This window comes from Mercenaria mercenaria, chromosome 8 (genome assembly GCF_021730395.1).
Source record: "Mercenaria mercenaria strain notata chromosome 8, MADL_Memer_1, whole genome shotgun sequence".
NCBI classification, from domain to species: domain Eukaryota; kingdom Metazoa; phylum Mollusca; class Bivalvia; order Venerida; family Veneridae; genus Mercenaria; species Mercenaria mercenaria.
The window spans coordinates 41,211,001-41,224,115 of NC_069368.1; the positions used below are offsets into that span (position 1 = coordinate 41,211,001).

General features: G+C 32.8%; 1 protein-coding gene across 12 annotated transcripts in view; it reads left to right on the forward strand.

Annotated features, from left to right (window-relative positions):
• LOC123566534 (uncharacterized) overlaps window positions 1–13,115 on the forward strand; it is a 42,610-nt gene that overhangs the window by 9,210 nt on the left and 20,285 nt on the right. For 10 of the 12 annotated variants that reach the window (XM_053549766.1, XM_053549764.1, XM_053549762.1 and 7 more), the window contains exons 2-6: window positions 1,324–1,410; window positions 1,832–1,945; window positions 3,948–4,004; window positions 8,730–8,880; window positions 9,370–9,503. In XM_053549766.1, the coding sequence (XP_053405741.1) occupies window positions 1,324–1,410; window positions 1,832–1,945; window positions 3,948–4,004; window positions 8,730–8,880; window positions 9,370–9,503 (543 nt within the window). The other 2 variants (XM_053549763.1, XM_045360729.2) reach the window with 2 other exon arrangements.

The window sequence follows — 13,115 nt, forward strand, 5'->3', positions numbered from 1 at the left end:
AAAAATTATATCCTAACTGGTTAGGGTAATATAGTTTTCGCATTTTCTATGTAAACTTATGCACATACACAATGTACAAATGTCCGAGTTAACCTTGATGACCCATCTCATGGCAGCAGGGGTCTTCGTGATAAAGTTTGAAAACGGATAACAATCAAGAATTTGTCGCTAGCCAACTCTATGTGCCCGAACATATGGGGTTGAATCAGTGTTTAAAGCGTCAGCTCTTGACATCACTGGTCATCTCTAAGAGATATAGCTGCATCATAAAACCAATGTTTTTGAAAATATCTAATTTCTTAAGTAGGATTCTTCAGATACATGTATGCAATTCATATGTCAGTCATTAAGCTGAGTATCAATGATATACGTATACATGTATGTCATTACATGAAATGTGTATGTCTTTATACGAAATGCGTATTCTTTTTTTTATAAAATAGATTTGTTTGTGTAGGACCATGTCTATTCATTCATTTTTGTTTTTTATTAGCGCGTGTCTTTGTTAGAGGCTTTAAATGTATATTATATATACCACTATTTGTAACGGTGAATATATACCTCGGTGAATATCACCTTGATCTGGTCCACATTGACTTCGATTTCCACCGATATTATCATATTAAGTAGTATATCATGTTATGACTACAATAAAAAGAGCAGTATGATAAGTGTCTAATAGTTAAATTAATGCTAAATTGTATGCTTAAGAAAGAGTATTTACAAAAGCCAGCACAAATATATTACAACGTCGGTAAATGTGATTTCCATGTTATATAAATTTAGATTTTGTAAAACGCGTGGGCTTGTTTATAAGAATATCACTTTTTGCGATGAATACCATGTTCAGTATTATGAAAACAATGCACATATTTGTGGTTGACTAAATACAGAATAATATACCTATATTACCATTAGAAAAATACTTTTATGTGAATTATGTTTGACTGTTAATAATTATGACATACGGGCCTCGTCTCTTACATAATAGAAGTTTCGGTTAACTGCGAGAATCATAAATTTCACATTGAAATATAAAAAACCTATAAAATAAATGGTTATACTTTTTACATCAAATTTTATACAACTTTCATAAAGAGAAGAGTAAATTCAACGAGTTTGCTATTATTTTGCTTTACTGCGTTGATATTTTATTATTTATTGCGTCGTAAAAATGTATCACGACGTTAATGATGCCGCCTGTTACAGAATGTCTATCACAGCATAACGCTTATTCATTTAAACATTTTTTTCCGGATCAGACTACACCGTTGGAAATTATTTGGTCTACAACTGTTTATTTTGAAAATTGTATATTTATAGACTGGCTACAAGTACGAAAAGTTATTTGCACTACTGGAAGGCAATGTAATATACATATTTAGCACAGATTCACCCTCGGAAAATACGGTAAGTTAAAAAGTATTTATTTATCTTTGCCTTTATCTTTGTGGGAATAGTAAAATATGTTGGACAGAAGAAGCCCTAGTTAATGAACGCGACTGTCCATAAAGCACTCTTGTCTTATTCGTTCACGCTTTTTGCCCATGAGGAACACACTTCATAGAGAACAGTGTAGAGATCATTCAAACAAAGATATATATATATATAAACATAAATACATGCATTCGTGCATACGTTTACACATATATTAAACTAGCAAATCAAATTCACATTGAGTCGTAGATGTATACAATGTTTGCAAAAAGGAAAATATTACGTTGATCTTTAACGAAACGAACAAAAAAAAAACGTCATCATATAAGGAATTTTGTATGTACATGTATATACATGGTTTCAATTATATTCTAAACAATTTCGTTTCTTTCAGCAAATTGGCAATCTGACCTTAGACAGTAACACAGAATTTACCGTTAGAAAAGGACATCCCACAAAGGGCTTCAAATTTGATCTGAATACAGGGAACAGACTGAACAGATTTAAGGTATCTGTTTTTCATAGAAACATCCTGCAAAGTCAATGGCAAAACAGCAATATTCTTCTTATATTATATTTCTCGCAGATTGTGATCATGCAACAAAAATATGATATTTTGTGTTTTCCTTTGGCCTCCTTTTTGGATTTCAATCTATCTACTAGTATATACAATATAATAATTTATAAGAAATTATATTATTATTGTATATTACTTGTATTAAGTACCGTGCAACATGTTATGGGATATCATTTACAAACTTCGGGCCATGGACGATTTCGGTAAATTCCTGAACTTTTTTATGAAAAAAAAGTATTACGTTTTCCTCGACTCCATCCGCACGTTTAATGTTCAGCCTGGCGGGTTAGGTGAAAGATGACATGACAACCTTTCACAGGCAGTTCTTAGAATCACTTGTGACTGATTGTCTTCAGGACCCAGTTGTTCGAAACTTTAACAGGTGATAAAGCTAACCGCCGATTAATTTTAGAGTAATAGTTCAACATTTTGAAAACATTAAAAGTAAATCAAATATAGAGTACTAGAGTTTCCCACCAAGACATATATTTTGACTCACAATTTAACCTGCAATTAGTTTAACAAGTTTCGAACAAGCGGACTTTTGGCCTGTTTCGTCGGGCTCCTGTGGTGTTTCTCTTGGAGTTCTGCTTTCTACATAATCATCAAGTTAATGCGAATTTGGTTCCTTTGGGTTTCTTTATTATGTATGTAATGGTTTACAGGCATATTTCAGTGGCTTGCATTTTTTTTATGTTTGTTACCTCTGCCTGTATTGCTCCAATCTGTTTTATTTTGTGTTCGTTGTGCAGATTATATAAAATATGTTATGAAAACTTTCGTACGAACACTGGTGTAGAGCTTTGTCTTAAGAGGAATGCGTTTTAGGAATATCATCATTCATTTTGTATCTATATCCTTTAATAGTGAAGACTTCAAAAATGTCTGACCTACCATTCTTGGATTATGCTGTTTTTTCTACTTTCCGGTTGTATATTGAATTTTGATTTCTTGTTCTTCTTTGGAAAATTATAGCAAAATGTAAGTTTCTAAGTTTTACCCTTTCTGAAGAGTATTGTTTCATTTTACATAATAGACCTGTTTCTAACATTTCCACATATATTCGTAGAAGGCTTTTTGTAAAGAATGTTTCTTGGTAAAGAAATGATTCCCTAATGTGTTTGCATTTGAATTATCTGATTTTAATTGTGAGGTGTCAAACGCGAAACATTCTAAATAAGAATATCTGGGTGAAAACTCCAGTTAACTTTTTTGTGTCATCCGGGTACTGAAATGTCTAAAGAATAACGTTCGGACTAACAGGTAAATTCTTGCGATTAAACAGGCACTCTCTTGGAAGTGCAACACTGTAAGCTTTACATACACTTCTTCCTGAAATGGAAGATGTTTGTAACAAAACAATATGCTAAATAAGACATAAAAATGAAACGTTTGCATACAAGTATATGTGCGTGTGACCCCAAGATGTTAAAACACTGTTTTTTATACTGCATTGAACACACGAGCAATGCATTAGTAAAATATAATATTTTAATACTTGAATATCAAATATCATGACGTATTTTAGTGATTTATACTACCCATAAAATTCTCCTTACTTTTATCTGTAAAAGTAGGATACAATTAAGAGTACAAAGGTATAAAAGAATGATGTTTTTGTAACTGGAGAAGGTTTTATCTTATTCTACATAATATATATTATAAATTAATCAAATACATTCAAACGGCAACAAACATACCATAACACACAAAAGGGTCAGACCACAAATTTTAACAACATTGGGGACGGTCCTCCCCTAAAAAGTTTCTTTACACGTTTTGTTTCATTTTGCATACATTGCCAAACATCCGATATCATTGATGAAATATATGATGTTATAAAGAAAGTCCATGCTTATGCTAATATATAAGAAACTTTGTATATCGAGTAATCAGGAGGTAAGAGTTAAAATGAATAGATGTTCTTTTACAGACAAAGAAATCAACCGAACGTGAATTATGGAGAGGCTACGTGATAGGAATATCGAAGGTATGTTTATCAACTTCCTTTTTGTGGTACATTTTCAAACATTCTTTACTATGTCAAAATCACGTGTTAGCTTTTATACAAATGCTTTTATTAGCAACTTCAACAAGAAGGTATCTGCTTAAGGACACCCTAAGGGGTCGAGGGTTGACCATTTTTAATGTTTTTTCTCCACATTTCTGAAGAATAAACACGTTGTGTAGCATGCCAAAATAAAGGTGAAAGATTGAACACTTTTATAGAACATCCTTCCCCTTCAAAGGAACATTTTTATGCAATTTTCTTCATAAAGAATGAATCACACCAAGCGCTTCAGGAAGTTGTAAATTTCTGTTCTAAGAAAACGAAGAAAATGTATAAAGAGAACTAAATCCTTAGGCCCCATCTTCATCAAAGCATGAACTTTCCTTATTTTTCTGCCAACGAATCAGACTACGTCATTCTTCCATTCCATGTATTAATAGGTCCACAATTTGAACATTATTAATAATTATTCACAAATAATTACGCAACCCTCTCCACCAAGACAGTCAGTCAAAATATATTTACCTGATGATCACTCATATAATTTCGATTACATCAAAGCAATATAATTCCCATTAATGCTAACTCTGGAGCCTTACATGTCCACATTATAATCATTCAGATTCAGGAAATCAGCTGCTAAGCTGATGGTCCAGAAATACCGTGACTAAATTTAAAGCTTGGGTGTTCTGTTTAGAACGGTGTTATTGTAAACACTTGTCAAATATTTACTGTTAATCCTGGAAATTCATCAAATAAAAGTTTTATATTTGAACTTTTAAATTCATTTTTTGGCATCTGATAGAGGAAAGTATAATGAATTTATATAAAATAAAAAAAAGTTAATTGACCCCCCTATAGTATCCTTAAATAGCGAACAAAATATGTAGACGTCATTTATCCAATAGGCAATATATATTGATCCTGTCGTAATATCTAGAGCATTGAACAATATGTGTCATAAAACGATTTTTTGGCTTGATAAGAGGTCCACTTTGCGTTACAATCTCTTTTATAAATCCTTCAGTATGAAAAGGTAACAATAAAACTGCTAGAGTAAACAACTCGTATCAAATCGTATCACAAGACAAACTTTTATCTACGAAAGGTAAAAAAACAATCGGACAGAGAAATTCAATACAGAAACCCGCCAATGATAAAATACGTCTTTCTCACGTCAACTGAATAGAAATGCACTTTATTCCTTAATATCGATAATACCCAGCCCGTTGTATGAACACTACTTATATTAGACTCGCGATCTGGACTCCACTGGACTCCAGCTGCCGAATGGTGAAGTTGTCAACTACACAAATTACCTCGTGTTTTAGTCTTCGTGTTAGACAGTTGGTTAAAGGGTAATAAGAATGTAACATTTTAGTCAAGTGAGCAAATCGCTTCAGTTTCTTAAATTATTTGTTTGTTTCAATCCGACGTACAACCATAAAACAAATACTTTGCAACTTCCGTAGATCATTTCATAGGTATATTAGACCGTGGCTGATTACGGGAATTTCAGCAACGACTTCCATGGCGTATTCTTGTAAAAACATTTAATTTATTTGCATTTTAAGGTAGTTCTGCACGTTTGATAAGCCGGAAGTGATGGCGTAACGTCATTTTTCCGGGAAACGTAGAATAAAGATTGGATTTGGCGTATGGAACAGAAAATCATTTTATGAATTAATTGCAACCTGTGAGTAAATTTATTACAATGGCACTGTTGCTATATTGTAAAGTCAAAATATGATATTAAAACATACCACTCGTTAAAAAAATCAAAATAACGTCTTAAAATTAGCGTGAAATGCCCGGTTTACTTTAATCATGGTCAAATATCTCAAAAATAAGCACACGGACCTATATATTTTATTTCATCAAATTATAGGCCATCTCTTTATTTACAACTGTGAGAAGTTTCATCAAAATCTACATTGTAGAACAATTTCTATTCGCGAAAATGTTATTAAAGTTATGATTTTCCCATAGACTCCCATTATGAAATATTGCGTGAGGTCGCTATTTTTCAAATCAGTCTAGCAAAAAATCAAGCACACGACCCTATCTTTTTTATTTGCTTAATTTTCTATGTATATTCTAAAGTTTTGAAAAGTCAGTGTTTAATCAAATTCTACATTGTAGAAATAATTTCGTTCCAAACGTGCAGAACTACCTTAATACAAACCCGAAATGAGAGAAGAGTTTTTAATAGCCTTGAATCTACCTCGTAAACAAGAAAATGAAGATTGGACGTCCTTTTAAGTGTAACTAATTTCAATTAAACTTAAATGATTTTCGTAACGAGTGATGTATTTTATCAGAATTTAGTAAAAATAACCGAGACGGACATCCTTTTCTCTCGAAAGTAGTTTTAGTTAGCAGGCCTGTACCACGCGTTCAGGGTGAGCTATCGTCCGCCGCCAATCGTATGTCGGCAGAAATTTACTTTAAATACCTTCTCCTTTGAAACTAATATCATTATATGGTCCTCTCTCTCTCAATTTTATTCAAATAGGGGCACTCAGTCCCTTTTAGGGACAGCTAGGGCCAAAAATGAAATTTGCGTTAGACAACTTCTTCATGAGTTGTCATCAAACTGGAATTGTTACATTGTAATCGAGTCCTGTCTCATTTTAAAAGGATGCTTGGTCCCCTTTAAAGGACTGCTAGACCTGAAAATAGAAACACCTTTAAAAGACTTCTTCTCATGAACCGCTTGATGGATCTTCATTAGGCTTAGTCTGTAGCATCATTGTTAGGTCTAGTCTCAATTTTGTTCAAATGGGGGCACTATGCGTCGTAACGTATAAAAACCTTTAAATGACTTCTTCTCATGAATCGCTTGATGGTTGAGCAACCAAGATAGATTGGAAATAAATGAATTCAGAAGCTACACACAGCTTTAAAACTTGCATTTTGGTTCAGATTGTTCAATAGTTGATATGTCTATCAAATGCAAATGTAAAACTAGACACTGTATCGAAATAAAAAGAAATACCCAGCTTTTTATATACTTTCATATTAAAGGGGAGTAATTACAAAATTTTATAAAAATAATAAAATATACATTTCAAATAGGAATCTAACTCTATGTAATCGATCTTTTTGTTCCTTAAATAATTCTCTACCAGAATATACAAAAAGTAAAAAATGTCATTAAATGTTGTTTAAATGTGATTGACCACCTTTAATGATCGAATAGTCAAGGTCAGGTGAGCGACATAGGTTGTAATTGTTTGTTGTTGATGTTGTTTTCTTACATTTTCTTACGTCACACAAACATTATTTTTACAGTAAGACTAAATCGATCGCTAGGTAAGTTGCATAAGAACAGAATGAGAGTTGTTGTTCAGAAGCGTCGTAAAATTAAGCTGCTTTAACCTATTAATAGATCTATATATATACCCCCGTAATATTTCGAAATAAATGGTAGATCACGATCATTTTCTAAGAACGCTAATATCATAGCGACAGTTGTGATATAATGTCATCTGGTTATAAAACGTATAACGAAAGTTTATATGGCATTCTAATATGCTTGCCTCTGTTAAAACACTCTTACGTTAGAATGACGTCACGTTTATGTGCGATGACGTCAAAGTTTTTGTTGCGACCAAGAAAGAGCATAATTAGGAAATAATTTATAGCAGAAGAGTGCTTTAACACTACTTATGCACGATGAGTGGTTATAGGTCGGGCGTAATAATTTCACGAGGGCGCAGCCCGAGTGAAATTATTTGAACGACGTATTACCACCCGAGTGTATAAATAGTGTTAAAGCACGCTTGTACTATAAATTATTTCGATTCTAATATGCCCTTAATCTCAAACAGTAGATAGAATATAGAAGCGCTCTTTCTTGGTCGCAACAAAAACTTTGACGTCATCGCACGTAAACGTGACGTCATTCTAGCGTAAGAGTGTTTTAACAGAGGTAAGCATATTAGAAATAGTGTTAAAGCACTCTTTTGCTATAAATTATTTCTTAATTAAGGTCAACCAAAAATATGTGCTGTTGATGATCTCAGATAAAAGATTATTCAACTTTATGCCCTATTTGGGCGAACCAAACTGTAAATAAGTTACAAACGATATATAACCATAGTCTCTCTATCTAAAAAATTGAAACATCGACTAAATAATTATGACTGATTTTGAAACTTTGCACCAGAACTGTGGTAAGCATTCTATGATTGAATAATACGATTATGTTTTCCAAACAAAGGCTTTTCGTAGACACAATATAACGTTATAAGTTGTTGTCACTTTCAAATCAATCGTTTCAGCGGTTTGAGGATTCCATCTACAGATAGTCTCTGAGAGGCAGGTCCAATGTTTTCCGATTTCGGATTAATATTGCTTCTCTGCGCTGGTAGATGGATTCTAAATCCCGCACATTTTAAAGTTTAAGATGTCCAATATGAGGACCTGTATCCGAGGAACAAAGTACCAATCCATACTGATTCGAATGTACGAGACACAACAATTTAAGACGAAATCGTCACTGTAGACAGATTGTGAAATCTTCTGTTCTTCTTCGTTAAATTGCATAGGTACATTAATGCAACTGTATCTTTTTAGTAGATAACGACTTAAAAAACCTTTTTTAAAAGAACTATATTTGCATTTATTTCTACAACCTATAATAAAGAATCTTGAATCTTGAATACTATTTTTTGATGTCAGTGTAACACACATTTCCAGGGTGACGTTCCAAATGACCTTGATCTATTAGACTCTGAAGTGAGAACAATCAGGCGGGACGTTGCTGCCTTCCATGGTGCTGAAGAAGTGGATTATGATCCGAAACGATCATCTATTGCGTCTGGCCGATCTCAACGATCACAACAATCAAGTAAGACTCTGTTTTGTTCCAGCCTGTCTATTAATTTCTTCAAGATCATCTCGTAAACAACTGCACTAAAAATGTTTGATATTTCACTTTAAAAGTTAGTTTTCGCGCTAGAAAAAGCGTTAGTGTTGAATTTGTTGAAGTTCGTAATTCATTACATTTTATCGGTATAAAATATGTAATCATTTTAACAGAAATATGCATTCATATGCGAGAGAATGTGTTTTCTTTGGTGAAATGATAGAAAACTTATATATTAAAATTAAAACGCATTCACAGGATGAATACACTGCAAATGTTTGATTCGGAAATGAAATATCTTGTATTAATTAAGAGCTAGTGGGCAGTGGCTATTCTGTGATACATTCTTTGGCTATCTATTCTGTATTATTCTGTATCTGACAATTAATTCATTACTTTAATCATAATCTCAGTATATCTTATGAATGTATATTGTCAATAAAATCATACGTCGCTATGTTTGTTTAAAAGGAGGAATAGATTCTGGTGTTGTGTCACTAGGTGGACTGAGTAGACAGTCTGGCAGTTCAAGTGATGATTCAAGGTCTAGAAGATCTGTAGATTCAAGTGTGTCAGGAACGATAAATCATGGGGGACCAACCGTGGTACGTTTATATATCAAAATGCCTATATTTTGACTTAGAGCCAGAATATTTATGACGAAGGACCATTCTAGCTCACTAAAACAGAATAACACCACCCCGAACTGCATTGAACATAACTAACGCTCTACCCAACAGATCGAGATGTAACCCTTTTAGAATGGAAGTAGTTAAGTATTTGATGTATCCATTATTCATAATCCATTTGAATTGATATGTCTACGGATGTACGTCATAGTTTATTAATATCATATTTTTAGAAAAATAATCGCGATATGCTGTCAGTCTGACATAAAAACCAGCTTAGTCATTTAATATTTTTACACAAGATTTTTTATGTATGCAGTAATTGATCGTATTTGCAAGTTTGCAATTTAGGTCTAGTATACCTCCTACACATGAAAATCAGTGAACAGTAAATGATATACACTATAACAATGTAACTCTTCGCATTATAGCTTTAAAGTTAGTACATTACAAACTATTGTTAGAATTTCAGATAAACTTAAAATTAAGTATGCATAAAGATTCAGACAGATACATGTTTACAAGACAATCTAGGTAAATTCCCGTGACTCCAAATTCAGTCAAATGGTCAAAGTTCATAATATCAAAATATTTCCATTTTCTCATGTTGTCTCTTTTGATCAACCAACTGTCCAACAGTCTCTTATTTCGCTTATGACAACAATCAAAAGATATACTAAACCATTTAACGGACAATTTACTCCGCGGGTTGCCTTAAACCCTGGGTAGATTTAGCAAAGATGTTGCAATATTAAATAGGATGGTTTAATCGTCGTGAATTTATCCGTAGATTAAGATCATTGTCACCAATTGTGAAAAAGGCTTAAAACATATTTTAAAGGTCAAGGATTACAAAACATTCATTGAACCGATTCTTCTTACAGCATATCCTAAATACTACGAAATAAATAAAACTACTTAAGTAAATAGCCCAAGTATCACATGTTACCGAACTCATTCATTCAAATATATTTTACAATTTTCTGTATCGTTTATAGAGTGGATTTACTGAACCTTACAAACTTCATAATATTTGACAAGCTAACTGTAGTAAAACTGTTGAATTTGCGGTAAAATATGAATATAAATTAGATTCAAGGAACAATTGGAATATAAGAAATATTATTTTTGCTGTGAAACTGGATATTTCAAGTAGATCGACACTTGTGGTGAACGTACGCGGGTTTAAAGAGTTTTCATAAATGCATACAGGAATGTTTTTCGAACAGATGATACAAGGATAGCGTTTTACATGTATACTATATATAGATTTCACAGAAGCTTCTTAAATAATATCACGGTGTAAAAACAGTAAGGATGCATACTGACATAACAGGAAAGATAATATTGAAGCCATAGATATCATGGAATGAATTTAAATTAAGATCAGCTGGATAACTGACTAATACTACGCATGATAAAGTTAAAAAGTTGAAATAAATTTTAACGCCTTCGCTCAATACCATGACTAGGCGTCAACTTTCAAATTAGTCATCCCTATATATTAATATAATATGTGTATACATATGGGTGCAATAGTAAATAGGGTCTATAGAGCAATGTCTAATACGAAAAGTGTACAATAGACCGGTTTTATAGGGCATGTGTAAGGCGTGTGTAATACGTAACGTAAGCATATCAGGTTATGCAAGAGGTACCTCGAATGTAGACGATATAATATATACAGAAATATACAATGGTATGTATAGTGCGCTAGATGAATTTCTTAAAGACACGTAGACTAGTACATCACAATATATTATACACATATGCGGAAAGCTATCAAACATTTTGAAGTACCCTTAGATAATTGTATAGGTATGAAGTATAAAAACATGGCATCATAAATGTGTGAAGCTGAGAACAAGTCATGACTAGGCACTTTATATAATTTCGTAAAAAGTATATAACGTGTTAAACTCATGGACAGCCCTTCTTCAAATGTGAGAAAAGACACAGAGTAAAATACCGCATTGTAATATGAAGCAATGAAGGCATTATAGAAGATGAAGTTAAGAGCTGATTCTTTAGTTAAAAAGTCTTTAGCAGCATTTAATAGCCATGGTGAAAAATGGATGAACTGGAGGAAATGTTAACAAAGAGTGAAGCTCTGAATTGCAACAAATAGTATTTAGAAATGTGCTAAAGCACTGAAGCCATTATAAATATGGAGCAATTTATGGCATGACAAGATACTCAAGTAAACAATATATTGATGATTTAGCACAGTTTGGCTAGTGTTTAATACAAAATGCAAAAGAATGTATGTAAAGATGCCTTGGTATAAGAATACGTAATCTAATAGATAAAGTGCTCTGAATGATATATATTAACATTGGAAGTATGTAATGAATGATATGTAGCAAACTAGATGCAAATGATAGAGTATAGATATGTACTATAATAAGAATAAGAAATTTGAAGACGCACGGTTCTGGACTGTGCGGTTACCAAGATACACATCTGGCACGGAGACATACCAGTATGAAGGTAGACTAGAGGTGGGTACAATGTCCATACATATCGTTTAATGTTCCCCTGTATGAGACTAAATACACTCAGTACTTAGGGGAGATACCAGTATGCTAAAATGATGCACAGTCGAGGCAGTTAAATACTGGCCAAGATTTATGAATGTCTATTTCATAATTAATAATTTTCTGAGGAATCTCCGTTCCACTACCCAAGGAGAACTCCCGTGCCTGGAATAATTGTTCCTGTCTTCTTTCGCCATTGCCATAAAACCTAGATAGATAGATAGATAGATAGATAGATAGATAGATACGAAATACGACTGAATGAAAGACCTTGCCGTATAGTTAGAGATGTGGTTCACTTTGTTCTATGTTGTACTAGATTAATTCAAAGTTAAATAATTAGCGACTAAATATGTTCATGTTTATTTAACAAACCATAGAAAACTTTATATGGTTGGACTTGTTATCAAAAAGGATTTATGTTGCGAATGTATAGAAGTTAAGTGATGTCCTCTCTAATTGAGGTTCATAGGTTAAGGATACCCTATTAGATAATAAGGTCGTGCTTTATTGTTTACGATAATAAACTGTTTTGTAAATGAGCTATCTCTTTGACAAGTATTTCCACTGGTTTGTGCAAAACTAACTTATAGCAATCAAAAACTGTCTCAGTGGATCTGAAAGTTTTAAAGTGCGGTCTTCTGCAATCATTGTAATCGCCATATTATCTTTCTCTGTGTTATTAAATAGATTATAAATAAATTCTATTTATTGCAAACATTTAAAATCCTGAAATTTGTTTTACGCTGTTTTAACTGCACAGATTCTTTATATGATTCTAAATGACATTGTAAGAAGTCGGGGGTTTGGTTCCTGGCTTCGTCGTACTAAAAATGTGAAAATGGCACTGATAGCTCCCTTGTTTTGCATTTCGCTATTTGAAAAGTTTTAGAAGGAGGTAAAATAAGCACAGATATGTATCTGTAACTGGTAACCTATTTTGTTGCTTAAAAGCTTTGATGCTGGGGGTATCCTTTTCTTATATATATATGCGACATTAAATAAAGCTTACCTTTACCTTTTACATTTACCTCCACCTGTATCCCAGTCT